We start from the raw sequence: 17,887 nt of genomic DNA on the forward strand, positions 1-17,887 counted from the left end.
TAGTAATTTTAACCGACGAGCCTTAATAAGGACGAATTAGTGCATTCTAATAAAACAGAAAAAGGAAAATGGATTTCTTGTTATACCAAAGCTGCGAAGACTGCTAACTGGCGGAGCTAATCCCATATATCTACGATGGCAAACCCCATGAGTAAGGAGTTTGACTATTAGACTGGACTTGGAAGGGCACCACAATGATATAACGGACTTTGTTAGATGAACTTCTAAATCAAACGTTGTTCACTAATGATATTAATACGAAAGAACTTTCTTGTATAAGTATTCCAATGAGCTGTTGTATTACAAATGACATATTTTGTTTGCAGATCTCAGACATAGTTGTCGGCCAAGAACCGAACGTGACAGCGCGAGAGGCGCTGCTCAGCTGGGCCCGGCGGTCTACGGCGAAGTACCCGGGAGTCAGGGTGGCAGACTTCACATCTTCATGGAGGGACGGGCTCGCTTTCAATGCGCTCATACACAGGAATCGTCCTGATCTGATTGACTGGCGTAATATCAGGTGAAGACTAAAATAGGAGACTATACCTACTAGCAGTTAGTCCTTTCAGATTTGAGTTTACCAGTAAATTAAGTAATTCATTTTTATGTTTAACTAGCTTATGCTCGCGACTTCGTCCGCGTGGACTACAAAATTTCAAAACCCTATTTCACCCCCTTAGGAGTTGAATTTTCAAAAATCCTTTCTTAGCGGATGCCTACGTCATAATAGCTATCTGCATGCCAAATTTCAGCCCGATCCGTCCAGTAGTTTGAGCTGTGCGTTGATAGATCAGTCAGTCAGTCAGTCAGTCAGTCAGTCAGTCAGTCAGTCAGTCAGTCAGTCAGTCAGTCAGTCACCTTTTCCTTTTTATATATATAGATGAATGTACGCCAGCGTGGTTGACTAAGGCCTAAACCCTATTTTCTCATTCTGAGAGGAGACCAGTTCTCCGTAATTAAATATGAATTTTTTGATGCCGGCGATGAGTTGATGACAATTGATGATTTGTTTAAAACTGAGGTAGAGGCTGGGTGCCATATCCCAAAAAAACATACGTATTTTATAGACGAGATCACGAATAAGGAATACAGCCCAAATAGAGAGAAGAAAGTAACTGCCCTGATCTTGATTGGGTAATAGGCTAGGAATGTGTCTTTAACCCATAAACAAGGAATTAAATTAGAACACTATTGATCTGATTAATTAACAAAGTTCATTGATTTATTACGTGCACAAGGATAGGAAGCAGTTGTTTGTATGATAAAGATAAACTTCGAGTTATTGCGTTATGGTTCGCTTGTGTCATCGTGTTCAAAGCTTGGAACTGCGATAATTTGATAAATGATAGATGTAGATTGTAGTTAATGCTAAAGGAAACTGTTCTGTCATCTGCAGTCGTAGTTGATGAAATCATACTACTACAACTGAGATTAATGGAATTGGTACTGAGCCAGTCAAGGATATGAAAAATTGCACTAAAAGGAGTTAATTTTCAAAAAATTCCTTTGTTTCGGTGATTTGCAAGTATATCTAAATATATAAAAGTAAAACTGACTGACTGCTCTATCAACGCACAGCTCAAACTTCGAGTTGAAGTTTGGCATGCAGATATGACGTAGGCATCCGCTAAGAAAGGATTTTTGAAAATTCAACCACTAAAGGTGGTTTAAAATAGGGCTTTGAAATTTGTGCAGTCCACGCGGACGAAGTCGGTAGCAATAAGCCAGTTTCATTTCATCATACGATTCATACGTATACTGTACGCTGTATTTATAATATTCTAATGTGGATTTTTTTTCAGATCAAGACAAGTCCGTGAGCGCTTAGAAACGGCGTTCCACGTTGTAGAGAAAGAATATGGAGTCACCAGGCTTTTGGATCCCGAAGGTATTGTCCTAATATGCAGCATAATTTATATCCTTCGAAAACAATATTACTTTTTGATTTTTTTATATCTTAAGTAACTTTTAAATATACAGAATGACCGATAAACAATTGCGATCAGGTTGACGAGTTGTAGAAGAAGTCAAAATGCTAACATATATTAGGAGTTAAGATCCTATGTAGAAAAGAAAATATGCATTAGCTTTCTTATAGTAATTTTTTAAAGCAACAAATCCGCGTTTTTTTTCTGAAAATCACAAAATATTCAATAACTCAAAAAAGAACCGTTTTCGCCTGAATTGTATTAGGGTCATTTGATTTCACCTCCCTACAACACTGAACGCGATCATGATATTTTACTAGTCATCCTGCAGTTGAAGTAAACAATATTCGAAAAAACTTCGTGATCAGATTAACACGAAATTCATCAAATATTTCAGCTTGAAATTTACATTTCAAGGAAAATGTATTATTTAATTTCCTGTAATCCTTCGACCTGAGTCAGGTGGAACTATTTTATAAATTAAAGGAAGTTCGAATTACTTTGGTGCTAATTATTATATACGATAAATAGTAATAGTATGTTAAAATCGCCAGATCATATCATATTATACTTACTTGCTGAATGTTTCTGATACTTGAAATCCAATTAATCTTAAAGATGTTGCAATCATCTGAAATTTAATCATAGAGTAAGATTCCAGAACCCCCAGACCAACGTCTTTTTAGCTAAGCTGAAAATTTTAAGAATTAGTATCTACTATACAGCATCAAGATTAAGGAGTTGGATCCAAAAAAAATTAGACCATCTCGCTAACTTCCTTCTATTTATTAAAAAAAAACCGGCCAAGTGCGAGTCAGGCTCGCACAACGAGGGTTCCGTACAACAGTCGAATTTTTTCGACATTTTGCACGATAATTCAAAAACTATGATGCATAAAAATAAATAAAAATCTGTTTTAGAATGTACAAGTGAACACCTTTCATATGATACCCCACTTGATATAGTTATCTTACTTCGAAAATTGAAATACTAAACCACAATTTAATTTTTTTTGTGTAATGTAACCACAAATTCACGGTTTTTAGATTTTTCCCCTAATGCCAGCTATAAAACCTACCTACCTACCAATTTTCATGATTCTAGGTCAACGGGAAGTACCCTGTGGGTTTCTTGACAGACAGACGGACAGACAGACAGACAGACAGACAGACAGACGGACGGACGGACGGACGGACAGACAGACAGACAGACAGACAGACAGACAGACAGACAACAAAGTGATCCTATAAGGGTTCCGTTTTTCCTTTTGAGGTACGGAACCCTAAAAAATTGCAAATCGATCCAGAAACCTCGGATAAATTGGTGTACATGACATTTTTAAGGAATCTTTCAAGGTTCTGGCGAAAGTTCTAGCCCGCGGGGCAGGTCTGATAATTTCTAAATTGAAATTCTGGTCTACCTATTCTGGGGGCTCTGGGATATTGGACCATTACATAAGCAAAACGATGACTTAAAAAATGTTAAGGTTTAAGGTTTAATTTTTAATACAAACGAACACTTTCACCTTTAGAACCATATTATACCAAATATTATATGGTCTGGTAACAGATAAAAATCCCACAGAATTTCGTTTTGGATAAGGTAATAACAATTCAATGCTTTGCTTTGTTTCAACGTATCGGATACAAACTTGTTAAAATTTACTAGCCGTGACGAGTTTTTTTTTTTGGTATTTTATTACTAGAGATTTACAGGTATAAAACAAGTTGCTAATCCAATCTTGTAGACATTTTACTACGTATTTACGAGAATCTTCTGGAGCGTATGCATATTGATAGACTGATTTGTTATTGGGTTGAAGCAAATACGGATTCTCTAATTAAAAACGAAACGTTCGATGAATTATTATAGGTAATGTCTGATTTATCTTCCGGTATTCCTTGTATGCCGATATCAGCTTCAATGTAGATTTTGTTAATAGGTATTCCGATTACCCAGAAAACACCCAAAGAATAGTTTTCTATCTAAACTTAGTAAAACGCTCTCATAAATCTCCTCTTCATAAAATATATCAAGTTTGCTTTGCTTCGTACTTAATTTATAATCCATTGACTTGCTCTATAGATCCAGAACACCGATAACATGATTAATACATTCAAAACCGTTAAGGATCATTGGGCATCCAACAAATACTCACACTTGATTCAAATCAATTGTTCGACGCAGCAGACAGGTCAAAGACTGAGGTACAAATAAGTATTGCAGTGTTTTACGAGCTATTGTTCGTGCTTGTATCTGCAGAAAATAGAATTGAATATGTATATATGTGATGTCATTATAGGCCCGCAAAATACAACCTGTTGTAAATAGATCTTATAAAGACGTTAAAATAACTAGTTGCAGATTTTTTCAATTTTAACACTTTTCAATATCCAACGTTAGTATGCTAATATTTGAATAGTTTATGCTTTCTGCCCCACGATTGTGTGGAAAACGTATTCATCGTAATTATTATCGCCAGCAAATTCTGCCCCTTGATTGGTTGAATTCGCTGTTCACATTTTTTCGCAGCCAATCAACGGGCAGAATTTGCTACTACGATAAAAACGTTTTTTTAAAAGACGAATAATTTAAATCTACATTGTTTTCGGTATAAAACTCAGCGAAACAGTTAGTCATCTTACGAGTAGGATTTAAACAATGTGCTTAATATGTACCTATGCAGTTTGTTTCGAGGCTGGCGTAGATAATCGCAAAGGTACCCGATGTGTGCGATAAGCGACAACGCAATAGTATTAAAATAATCGTTGCAATTTTCATCCTTCCAGCGATTTTCATGTTGAGGTCGTGAATCAGTGAGACAATGGGCGCTAGCCTCATTCGTGCCTTTCTGATTTGTTCTTATTTAATACATCTTAGGTTGAAAACCTTGGTTAATAACTAGCATGTCCTCGCGAGTTTTATGGTGTAGGTGGTAAGCCTATTTAAAACATGCCTTCATCCATACCGTCATCGAGGAGTGGACAAACAACTCTACCTTTGAATTCAAAATGATTATGTCAAAGTTTATTATGACGTTGTAGCGCTCCATCTGGTCTAAACAGTATCCAGTTATCCATCAGCCTGTATGCGTCCACTGCTGGATAAAGGCTATTTAAAGAGCGCGCCACGAGTCGGTCCAGCAGGCTTGAAGTCGTCCCAAACTGTGCTTGCCGGTACGCGGTCTCTACTCTACGTACGAACGTATCTGCTCCAACGGCCATTCGTTCTACGACATACATGGCCTGTCCACTTTCGCTCCAGCTTGCTAAGTTTCCAGGTTATATCGGTTACTTTGGGTCTCACACGATATTTGCATTGCAGATCCTATGGATCAGAGAATAAGACTAAACAGTGAAGTCTCTAAACATGCAAAATTTATCTTTGTCAGACGTGGACACGCACGAGATCGATGAGAAGTCCCTCATCACCTACATCTCCTCCCTGTACGAGACGTTCCCGGAGCCGCCGGCGGTGCACCCGCTGTTCGACGCGGAGTCGCAGCGCCGCGCCGCCGCCTACACCGAGCAGGCGGCGCAACACCGCGCGTGGCTGCACGAGAAGTGTTCCCTCATGCAGGTATGTGTGACGCAGAGCAGGTCTGAACTGAAGTCAGAGATATAATATATCAAAGAATGAGTTGGATTCGGGGGCTAACCTCTTTCTCAAAATTGGACCTACCTAACTGAATTGTGTGTCCTAGGTATACATACTCGTATTTCGAGTGCAAAGCTCCCAACGATTACTGGGTGGGGCGGGACATAAGCATTAGACATTAAATACTATAAAATTACAAAATTATTGCTTAGAACGACCTATTTAGTGCGTTTTGTGTAAAAGTAAATAAAATAAGGATATTAAACGTCCTTTAGAGTCTTAAGGTCTTAAGAGGCTAAAAGTTCATAATTTTTTAGAACAGTTATATCTGAAACATTGATTTAGATATCGGTGCATAAAGTATTTTGCTTTTGCAGAGGATTTACAACATCATAATTTTCAGGACCGTGCTTTCCCGTCGACTTTGATTGAAATGAAAAAGTTGCTTAGCGAGAGCACGCGGTTCCGAAATGAAGAGGTGCCGCTGCGACAGCGCGAGAAGCAGAAGCTGTTCCACCAGTACCGGGAACTAGAGGTAATAATACAATGACCATTCATGGCACAGTTCACGACAGTTAGGGAACTTGTAACAAAACGTTGATGCTTCGACGTCTCTGGCAGGCGTGCTACCTACATTTGCTAGCTAGGTAGCCTATGAGTCGCCTTTGCTTCATCCATAGCCTCATATTTGACATATCGTCGATTCCGGGTCAAACTGAGAGTTCCTTCACTCTATTTCACTCTGACCATGGTAATTTACTGCCTTAACATAGTCTTATCCGATGGAATTCCAGTAGTAGCTATATATATTTTTAAAATCTACGGTCGTGTGTCCGGTAGATCCTCGGTAGCGTTTGACTCGCTAAGAACCTACAACAAGTGGAAAATTCTGGCTAAACTATTGATCGATAATACTGACCGATTCTTTTCCAACTATCATGAAATTTGGGTCCGTAAGCTTACTCCAATATTTAAGCGCACACGACTGTACAAAATCTATTAAGCTTTAATTTTGCAATACTTAATGCGATTCGAAAAAATTGTACTTACCTGTGTGGTTACACATAATGTTAGGGTTAGTTAGTTTTCTAAGGGGCTTCCACTCTATCGTATACTATTCAACTAAGACAATGTATTTGACTCCGATTTCGATTGTTCTATAGTAATAGTCGAGATTAACGGACGCCAACTTTTCCTCTAGATTTCTAAAATCTGTCACCCATCTATTTACCGATTTAGGTTAACTGCTGTAGCAAACTCCACTAAGAAAGGATTTCAAAAATTCTATGCGAGCAAACACGGTGTGCGTCAGCTAGTTTTAAACATAATGCCATATTTTGTCCAGAAATACTTCGAATCAGTTGGCGAGATCGAAGTGGAGCCGACTTTGCGACCGGAGGCGCTGGAGCAGTCGTGGGCGCGGCTGCTGATGGCCGCGCAGGAGCGGGAGAGGGACCTCTCCGACGAGATACGACGCCTGGAGCGGTTGCAGCGACTGGCGGAAAAGTTACATAGGTACGTCTCTTATTTATCATTATCTAGTACTTGTAAATATTTGTGCAGCGGTGTTTGAGAATTGGACATTTGCCAATGTTTGATTTTATTCATTAATTTATTTGCAAAGTAAGTAAACAATTAAATATCACTTACTTTAACGGTGAAGGAAAACGTCGTGAGGCAACCTGCATACCTGAGAGTTCGTAATATTGTTCTCAAAGGTATATGAAAGTCTTCCAATCTGCACTTGCCCAGCATAGTGGATATGGCCAAATTCTTCTCATTCTGAGAGGAGACTAGTGTTCAGTAGTGTACCGGGGATGGGTTGATGATGATGGTAAGTAAAAGTAAAATTAAAAAACTTATCTATGAAAACATCTTCAATTTTTATCAATCAAAAAATTGATTGATAAGTAATGAGGAAGCATGGTAGTGCTATAGGAACATCTTCCTCGCACGCCTACACGTAAATGGCTGTGCCATTATGCCTTGCTGCCCTTTTATCATTTGGTAATATACTATCATCGGTATGAGGTGGGGAGATGACCCGCACACCCGCACGTCACCTGCGCTCGCTCGCACCGGGTTCACGCAGGGGCTGTGCGTGTGTGTGGGGCGTTCCCTCCCCGAATGCCATCTCGACCTGTCGCGCACTATACCGTATTCTTCGATATGGAAATTAATAATTCTATTTCACAGGGATATAAAACAAACCGAAGCCGGACTCGATAACGTTGAACGTCATATCGAGAGCGAAATACGCCGTGTGGAACGCGGCGTTCACCCCGCCGAGGCCAAGATGGCCGCCGAGCAGATCGAGCAGGAGTTGAGGAGTATGGAGCACACCATACAGGAGATGTTCCAAGACTCGCACGCACTGAGAGAAGGACGGTACCCACAGGCCAACGACTTGCATAGGCGGTAAGTGCTTTCATACAAAATTGACAATTAATGGCAAATTGATAAAATGTATTCATCCCGCCGAGACCAAGATGGCCGCAGCGCAGATTGAGCACGTGCTTGAAGTGTGCAGAGCACACTATACAGGAGATGTTGCAAGACTCCCGCGTGCTGAGGGAACATGGCACCCACACGTCACGTTACGTTAGGTCAAAACTCTATAGTAACTCTTATAGATTAGTAGATTACTCAGAATATGCACTCACCAAATTTTCATGTACCTAATATTGGTAATATCTTATATTGTCTAATATTGTCTTTTACATGTATACTTTACTAGCTAATGTTTGATACTTCGACCGCGTGGGTCAAGTTTAAAATCCCGTGGGCACTGTTGAGTTTCCAGGATAAAAAGTAGCCTAATTATGTCTTTTCCAGGTTTTAACTATATTCATGCATAAAACCAGTAAGTAGACTATGGATCAAAGGCGTTCTGAGAGGAGACCAGTACTTAGTGAGCCGGTGATGGTTTGACCATGTTGATGTTTGTCCTCAGCGTGCAACAAGTCCAGGACAGATGGATAAATGCGCGGCAGTCCTTCACCGGGCGGCTGCTGCCGAGGCTGTCGTCGGTGCGCATGCCGGTGCAGCAGACCACCGTGCGCCGCGAGACGCGCACCGTGCTCGAGACCAGGGTGCACGACACTGACCCCAAGTTCCAACAGTTGCAAGAAGCTACCAGATGGTGTAAAGAGAGACTAGTGAGTTTCGACATTTTGGCCTTTTCTTCTTCTGCCTTTGCTTCTTTCCTTTCTGGGGCATTGAAATCTGACAGTTCGCTTTAATTTGTACAAAAATTTTGGTTGCATTAGACGCTAAATGTATTTTAACTGTTAAGTATTTAAGACTTTCTTAAACACGATTTAAAGCGATTCTATTTATAGTTTAAAATTAGTTGTCCTATACCTATTATTAGTTATTTGATTTTGTCTTTTTTCTTAGGAAATTCTTTCTTAGGAAAGGAAATTATCAGGACATTATTGAGACAAAAATATACTTGGATAAATTGCTGCTTACTAATAAATAGTACCTACCTTAAATTATTATATTTGCTTCAATTTAACTTTGGTCCAAGTCTTGATTGTACTAAATCTATTATAATTTTTGTTGCAGAAAAAACTTCATGAAGCCGACTACGGGTCAGACTTGCCTACAGTACAACACGAACTAGATAAACACCAACGAGAACACAAACAAATCGACCAGTTCCATTCTAAGGTATTTTTTTTAAGTGTTACATTAAATCCTTTTATCCACTGTCCACTTTTCCGTACACGTTTTGTATAATATTATATACAAAAAATGATTTCACTTATGTCTGATAATCTTTGAAACCTTGCAGCCGATGTTCCCCCAACCGGTTTCATTAGAAAGGCAATAATGCGAAGATGACTTTAGAGTTTTTATTTAATTGAGGTAGTAGTACACGCCGGGTATCATTACTATTTACTGTGGTTTCTAAGACTCTTCTCGTGTCTGATATGATATACATTATTTCCTTTTTTTCAGGTGGAACAATGTGTGCATAATCGATCAAACTTCACTGGCGAAGAGCTTACCCTTTACAACCAGCATTTGAGTCAGCTGCAAAAGCTTTATGCTGAACTACTATCTACTAGTACTAAAAGGTACGCTCAGACTAGCCCACTGATCGCTAACTCAGTGTCTAACACTGAATGATAGCCGTCAAGCTCATTTGACATTTATTTTTATTCCATTTTAATCCACTGAAGATTTTCCACTAAAAAATATTTTAATATCACCCAATGAAGCAGCAATGTAGAACCAACCAATGTCAAATTGACCGAACCAGTGGTAGATGCATCCGATATATATATAGAATATATCCGACTATTCGTAAGTTCTTGTAAAAGTTTATACGAATAAAAAAGATTTTTATTTTATTAACTTATTTATTTAAATGAGCTCAGTGGCTATCATTCAGTGTTAGACACCCCGCAGGCCAGGCTTGCTTGGCTATGTGACCCGAGAAATATACCTATGGTTGCGCGCGCCTTTGACGGCTCTTATCTTTTTTGATTGCGAGAGAAAGGGATAAGAGTTTACACGATAGAAAGAGAGGTGTTTATTAAATTGGTGTGCGATAAGAATACTTATCTAGTGGCATTCCGCGACAAGAATCCTATTCGATTCCCCCCTAGCTTAAAGTTGTTAAAAAATCTTTCGTGTCGTCTTCCAAAAAGTAGTTCCCACTTAAAGCGTGTGATTCAATCTTAAAATCTAAGGTTTCATTAAAATAATTTATAGCACTGCGTAACCTTAAACTACCCTTGTCTGTGACTTCACATGATTGGTCATAATTTTTACCCTAAGAAATAATTTACTAATCAAGTCACCGATATGTGGTGTTTAGGTCACATGAGCTAATATACAATAATCGTAACTTCAGTAAGTCTTGTTTTAACTCCAAATAAAGTCTGAGTCAAAGATATCTAAACCTGTCTCTTATTAAGTTATGTATCGTAATCTACTATTGTCATATCCCTACAGAATATCAGAACTGGACGCGCTTCAAGAGTTCCTCCAATCAGCGACGGCTGAGCTCAACTGGCTCAACGAGAAAGAACAAGTGGAGTTGTCCCGCGATTGGGCAGATCCCCACATAAACCTGCCCGCTGTTCAGCATTATTACGAGGTACTTAATAACTATATCAACTGTGTACATAATAAATAGTTCGGTACATCTCACTAGATCTAGAGACTAGAAAGAATGAATTAATTTTTAATTTAGTGTTAAAGAAATCTACTTTTAGACCGTCAATAAGGGCAACGTTATTCCATCGACTTTACAGAACCTTAAACTTTCATTCAACAACAGGTCGAGATGGCAATCGGGGAGGGAACGCCTCGCACACCCGCACAACCTCCGCGCTAACCCGGTGTGGGCGAGCACGGGTGACGTGTGGGGGTGCGAGGCGTCCCCTCGCCTCTTACCCCGATTGCCGTCGCGAACTATACACTTGTGGTGCAAGTATTCAAGAACCAATATAAGTTCACTACAACGCATGTGTATTTTATAATGTTTTAAGAAATTACCAACTTTATGCCAGTTGTAGATTGAGACAAATCCTGTTTAATTCAAAATGAAACAAATCAAAATTTTGCATGTCTTGGTAAAATGTATAAATCAAAGTTACTACATGTCTTAGACGAGAATGTTCAACTGTTGCTGAAATGTATGTAAATAAATAAACATAACCCCTACTTACAGACAAGTAAACCTGAAAGACTATGGCTTAAACAAAGTTTTGCATGGCAACACAAAATTGTAAAATGTTGGCGGGGGACAGGGGTGAACTGGACAGCATGTTTATTATTGGTCGGCTAAAAATCATAAGTCAAGTTCGATCAAATTAGTAATGGTAGTTGGTCAAACGAATGTGGGCGAAACGACTCTTATATGTATAGTACGCGACAGGTCGAGATGGCAATCGGGGAGGGAACGCCTCGCACACCCTCACAGCCGCCGCACTACCCCGGTGCGGGTGTGCGGGGCGTCCCCGCCTCATACTCCGATTGCTATCTCGACCTGTCACAGACTATAGGTATCTGCTCTTATGTTGTGTATAATAAGATTGGTGTTTGCGGTTGTCTGGCTAATAACTATCTTTCAGGTTTACTTATTTGTGCTCTACTCCACTTTAGTGTTAATTACATATGTAAATGTAAGATAGTGTTTTATACTCACATCATCATTCACCCTTTCATACAACACTCGCTCGATAACCTGGATATACCTGTACATTGATGTTGTTTTCCTTTAGTTACATTTTCTTTATTTTCTGTGCAAGCATTCATTTGGGGACGATAGAGAGGTTTGTTTTCACATTTCATTTAAATTTATACTATTTCATTTGCGAATTGTTTCTAGCGCTTGTTTACATTAGGATAAGTTAATTATAAGCTGCCTGATGTGTGAAATTTATTCTTCAATTTGACCTTGCAAATGAGCCTCGCACAATCGCCTCTGATTGGCCGACACTCGCACACTATTGGCTACAATGCATCATTGCAATAAGAATATCATAAATTCAGCCAATCACACCAATTGCGATTGTATTAATGATTGATGCAGGTTAGCCGGAATCGACCTGTTAGACTCAATGAGTATAATTTCTGAAACTAAAATGCTCCTTTGGATGTGACTAGAATGTGGCCCTATTTAAAACTCCAATTATTTTAGCTTTTTAGCGCTAATTTGCGCTTGCCAAATGCACTACAAGTGCTATTTAGGCCAGATGTATGCTGCCATTTGAACTTTTCCTAAATTATTTCCCTAATTTTAAGTCTACTGTATAAGACTATAAATATAAAATACATTTAACAATTTAAACCGCAAAATTAATGTCAATGGTCTGTTTTGTGTAGCAACTGATGTCGTCGCTAGAGAAGAGAGAACTTCAGTTCAGTAATGTAATCGACAGAGGAGAGGCGTTGATTGCACAACATCACCCAGCTATGAAGACCATTGAAGCACACTTACAGGTAAATAGTTAAACCTTGTGTATTTTCTTTTAAAATTATTGAGTTTTTCTTTTTACCATTTATAGGGTAGTTTTTTTTTTTTTTTTTTTTCCTTCCGCCCGAATCCGGTTCGAATGACCATAATGTTTCGGTGGATATATAGTAAGCAGAAACAATATAACGAGACTTTATATGCCTTGAGGGAACATAATATTTTGGTAGGAGAACTGGTAGAATTAATAGCATGGAATTTGGTAAAATAAAACAAGTTGATGACGTGGTCACATTCACAAGATGTGGTAACGTAACGAGATTGCTAACTAGACCACATATTGCACTATGCAAGGTTATGTTCCACTACGCCTATATTATATGGAGAAGCTTTTCACATGATGACCTCCAAACTTCATTTCGAAGAAGGCACGCCATGATGATGATGATATTTTATGGGGTACGTCAGTAGAAACATTGAGGTCAGAATGCATAGGAAGGTGAAACTGCCAGGGCCAGGGGCAGACTAAAATCAAACAGGTAAATCGACGAGAGTATGATTCTTCAGTTATAGAAGAAGAGCAATATTATAATATGATATGCTAGAAGAATCGAAGTCTAATTTGTTTATGTTCTAGGTGATGCAATCTCAATGGGCGTGGGTGCTGCAACTGACTCTGTGCTTGGAGACGCATCTGAAGCACACTACCCACTACCACAAGTTCTTCGAACAGGTCAAAGACGCCGAGAAGTGGATACAAAAGTAAGATACAGAAATAATGTACTCTAGGTGTCTAGATAGAGATAATGGTATTATCATATACAGCAGCATAGTCTGATTTGAAATGTGGGTCTATAAAGCTGCCTTTCATATTTCCGTCTTAGATTGCTAGCACTTGCAATTGACGCATTATAGTCATGGCAAGAGATATTGGTACTGATTCTGAGCACAACTTAATTTTAGAGTATTCGCATACTCTTCTTATTAATGTAATATGAAAAGGACAGACGTAGTTTGACAGTTTTAAATTTTATTTTTAGATGGTAAACCCGTGATTTTAGCGCACAGTCGCGAGCCTACTGTTAAAATTTGTAGCGTGCACTATTAAGAGTCTTTAAATGTAAAGTTCATGTTCTGTCCCTTTTTAGCTTTGTTAAATAGAAAAGGATGCAGACACTCTAAATTTAGTTTAGAGAAAGACAACGGAATCGGTGCCATTATTGACTGAATTGTTATTAGAACCGCTAAAATTATACGTCAGCCGATAGTGAGTGAGACAATCAGAAATCGCATTGGTCCTAGCACTAAGGCAAGCTCTTTCAAAGCTTTGTGCTGAGGGAGGAGGGCAGTTGCGGGATTTGACTTTGACAAATTAACGCTAACTCCAATGATTTCAAGCTATTATAGCCCGCGCAAAACAAGTAGTCCAATTTGAAGTTGTAAAATGGCAGTTCGTACAGGTTGTAGGGATTAAATACACAAGCTTGGCAGCTGTTTTCTCAGACCTGGGCGCGTTTGGAACCCTCGTAGCTTTAATTTTAAGTTTACGTAATTAATTATCACCACTACATCATCTTCAAAATCCAACAATTGATAATAAAAAGTGTACAATTAGTATCTACTTGAAAAATTCGGAGTCATACACCTCGGGTTCAGAATCATAATAGCTTTATTTCTTTCTAGACGCGAAGAAGCCTTAAATACAACATTCTCGCAATCCGAATTCACGCTCGACCAAGGCGAGCGCCTGCTCAAAGGCATGCAGGATCTGCGCGAGGAGCTGAACGAGCAGGGTGCGGCGATATCCCGCCTGGTGGAGGAGGCGCAGGAGATCAGGCCGGTCAAGCAGCGCCGCGCGCCCGTCACTAGGCCGCTCAGGGCCGAGACTGTATGCGCTTATAAGCACGCCAATGTGAGTAGATGAACACATATAAGTATAACTGATCAAGTGCGTGTCAGAATACCCATAAGGTAGGGTCCCTGTAGCCATGCTCGACCAAGGCGAGTGCCTGACAATGGGAATAGATTGAGGTACTAGAAGCCCCTAATGACATATCGTCTTTAAACTTAATTAAAAAAAATTATAAAGTTTTTTTAAAATAAATAACTGCTTGACACTAACCGGTGCCATTTATCCAGTCCAGCCAATTCTGGTTATATCGCCGTTTATCGGTCGCCAGATCACCTCAGGCAGGTGAGGTTGAACTTTTAATTTATTTCGCACAAGGATATGTACATATAATATTGTTTTCTCTATATAGGTGGCCATAGAGAAGGGGTCAGCGGTGACCGTAGTGGACAACTCGGGGCGAAGTCGCTGGCGAGTGCGTTTGGGCGGCGCGGGCACCGAAGTGCAACTGCCGGGCGCCGTGCTGGCCTTACCGCCTCCTTGCCAGGAAGCCCTCGACGCGGCCGGCGCGCTACGCAATGCTTATGATAGAGTAAGTGATTTCATGCTAATGCCTATTGCTGGCCACTTGCGCTCTACACGAGAAAAGATTATACAAGCACGGAATGTTTCTCTAGAAAAATGTAATTTCTGTAAAATTTCATATTGGGAAACGAAGCTTGTGGAGGTTTATGATAAATCGCGAAAAAAATGTTAAATGCCAAAACAGCCCCTCTGTGTCTATTGTTATTGTAAGTCTACTGTTCTGTCTATCTGTAATCTGCTGATATATTACTAGCAACCTCTAGCAACGCTATTATATTCTGTCAAAAATTAATGAACTTTATGACAAATACCAACGTCTCTAGGTAACATATCGATGCTTTTTAAAGTAAAATCTTTGTTACTCTTTCGCTACGTGCCTAATTGAAAACCTCCGGTTGATATTTCTTTAACGTGGTTACAGTATGGCAAATTATTAAAACAAAGTAAATCGCACATACTTACAGTTACTATAATATGTATATTTTTAACCTTTACGACTACCGACGTAAGACAAACTATGTAATCGATATATTTAAAGACAATCTCAATATTATTATTTAATGAGTTGAGATAAAATTGTTTATATTGCAAACAGTCTCTGTCAGTCATGTATCCATTATGTACATGTAGGGAGATACATCTTGCGTTTGTGCTTATTGTGTACTTTCTCGCTAAGGTCATTCAACTATGGCAGAGGAAGCAACTCCGGATGCGACAGAATATGATCTTCGCTACCATCAAGGTGGTGAAAGGATGGGACTTCCCACAAGTGAGTCTTGACTCTTTTGAACTTACTTTACAAATAGTTGAAGATTAATATCTAAGTGTATTCTCAAATAAATTAAGATAAAACCCACGTGAGTTGGTCTATTTTTGCAGTTACGAGTTGCAGTTAAGACTATCACTCAGGATCATTCAAATTAGAACGAAAAAGAATTATTTAAAATTAATTTAATTTAAACAGGTGTTATAATTTGAAAAATATTTAAAAACATGAATCGTTGACAATTTCAGAGCCTCATTTAGAGGCTTTGTTTCTAACATCAAAATCACGTAACTTAAATACTGTCTAGACTTTAATTATATCGACGAATCATAAGTGCGTTAAAAAATTAGAATAAAATAAACTTTTTTCACGAAATCGTAGTTATGTGAAAACCAGTTCATCCAGTGTTGCATCAGTATTATATTAGTGTAAGCTTAAAATATACTACTAATAAAGTTGTATTTTGTGCAGTTCGTGGCAATGGGCGCGGAGCAACGTCAAGCCATCCGACGCGCTCTCAACGAAGACGCAGAAAAACTCCTCGCGGAAGGAGACCCTGCGGACCCTCAGCTGCGGCGCCTGAGGCGGGAGATCGATGACGTCAACCGACTCTTCGATGAGTTCGAGCGACGCGCGAGAGCTGAAGGTGAGGCGGTGAGCTCATACAAGTACGCTGGACGACTTGTGCAATACAAAATGTTAGTTTTTTTTAAAATTCGAAGTGGTACCCCACCGAGCGTACCAGGAATCAAAATTCACACTTTATGTCTCATCAGCATCACTGACATTCAGGACACTCACTTGACGCTCACTGTTGCTATCAGCGTCGAAATGGCGAAAATCAAGTTGCTTCAAAAACAGGTCGGCAATTACAGGTGCAGCGTATATTAATAGGGATCAGTGTTAGGATCCGTTAGTTTGCGGGTGACAGTCGGTTAGCTGACTAAGCTTGTAAGCCATTATGTACCTAAATAGACTACTATTTTATAGTGCGTTTCGCTTGCCAACTGAACGAGACGCCAAGCGAAACGCCGCAATCAGCGTACAATACGCGCTATATGAACGCTCCGTTTAAAATATTATATTTATAATTATTATATAATTTGGGAAGCAAACACTCAGCAGCAAAATATTTGCCTAAATGGATCCGAAGTGATCGACGCAACGCGCGGCATTTTTTTTGATAAACACTCAAACTAACTTTTATTTACTTTGGGTATAGCAGCGTTCACCAACTTTAACGGCATTTCAAAGAACATAAAGCTGAATTTAAGTAGCCATCAAAAAGACTCAAGTCTACACCGCTGCATTTGTTTGCGCTGGCCTTTTCTGTCTGTTTTTTCCCCAGCATATTTCAGCAAAAATTATCCAGAGTTTTTTGAAAATATCCCATAATCATTGTTTTATGGGTCAATAATGAGTGAAACTGATTTTGAATAAACAAATTCTGGGAACTGGATTTTTGTCTATATTGGTTTGCAAAGATCTGTATCTGCAAATAAATCAAATGGCTAAACTTATGTTATTTGTGAATTCGTATGCAATAAAAAATAAGTCTAACATTCAAAAACGTCTACGACCCAGAAGTTATTATTGCTTAGACCCATTAGCTCACGATTAGTCATTCCATTTTCGACAAAGCTATCTCATGACCTCACTAAACTGTGTTAATGCTCTTGAAAAGCTGTTTGGAAGCAATTATTTTAATGAATTGTTGCAACCTGGACAGAAGAAATTTTTTGATAAATTATTTAATAATCCGAATGTGTTATTACTTGCCATTCGAACAAAATCTACTAAAAATGGATTAATTATATATATTTACGAAACATCGTCTTATGTTCAATTGATCGTCAATTGGATAATTGAATGTGGGTTTTGTGTCTCATATTATGGTCTCACTGTTAACTACTTATTCTATTTTATTACGTTTGACCTTTATCCAAGTTCTAGCGGACCTTTATCCGATTTAGATAAAAATCTTTAGATAGCTACAGAAATGAAGGACCCTTACTAGAGAACATTGAAAATTATTTGCGTTATAAATAAATAACCCACATCCATCGGATGATCGGATATGCAGTATGTTGTGTTGATATAGTCATAATGTCGGTTCCCCTTAGCTTCACTGAGATATACTGATTTGGGTCGAAATATCGATAATTCAAAATTATCAAATTATTTGTAGTGCATACATTTACAATAAAATGTGTCGAGCGAGTTGTGAT

The 17,887-nt window shown here is 38.9% G+C and overlaps 1 protein-coding gene across 19 annotated transcripts in view; it reads left to right on the forward strand.

Annotated features, from left to right (window-relative positions):
* Positions 1-17,887, forward strand: part of shot (dystonin-like protein short stop) — a 263,692-nt gene that overhangs the window by 144,197 nt on the left and 101,608 nt on the right. For all 19 annotated transcript variants that reach the window (XM_069499573.1, XM_069499572.1, XM_069499576.1 and 16 more), the window contains 16 exons: positions 327-520; positions 1,803-1,888; positions 5,320-5,507; positions 5,929-6,060; positions 6,871-7,040; positions 7,722-7,943; positions 8,479-8,683; positions 9,096-9,200; positions 9,492-9,610; positions 10,494-10,638; positions 12,372-12,488; positions 13,097-13,221; positions 14,143-14,371; positions 14,721-14,900; positions 15,570-15,662; positions 16,131-16,305. In XM_069499573.1, the coding sequence (XP_069355674.1) occupies positions 327-520; positions 1,803-1,888; positions 5,320-5,507; positions 5,929-6,060; positions 6,871-7,040; positions 7,722-7,943; positions 8,479-8,683; positions 9,096-9,200; positions 9,492-9,610; positions 10,494-10,638; positions 12,372-12,488; positions 13,097-13,221; positions 14,143-14,371; positions 14,721-14,900; positions 15,570-15,662; positions 16,131-16,305 (2,485 nt within the window). The remainder of the gene's footprint in view (positions 1-326; positions 521-1,802; positions 1,889-5,319; positions 5,508-5,928; positions 6,061-6,870; positions 7,041-7,721; positions 7,944-8,478; positions 8,684-9,095; positions 9,201-9,491; positions 9,611-10,493; positions 10,639-12,371; positions 12,489-13,096; positions 13,222-14,142; positions 14,372-14,720; positions 14,901-15,569; positions 15,663-16,130; positions 16,306-17,887) is intronic.

This window comes from Maniola hyperantus, chromosome 7 (assembly GCF_902806685.2).
Source record: "Maniola hyperantus chromosome 7, iAphHyp1.2, whole genome shotgun sequence".
In the NCBI taxonomy this organism is placed as follows: domain Eukaryota; kingdom Metazoa; phylum Arthropoda; class Insecta; order Lepidoptera; family Nymphalidae; genus Maniola; species Maniola hyperantus.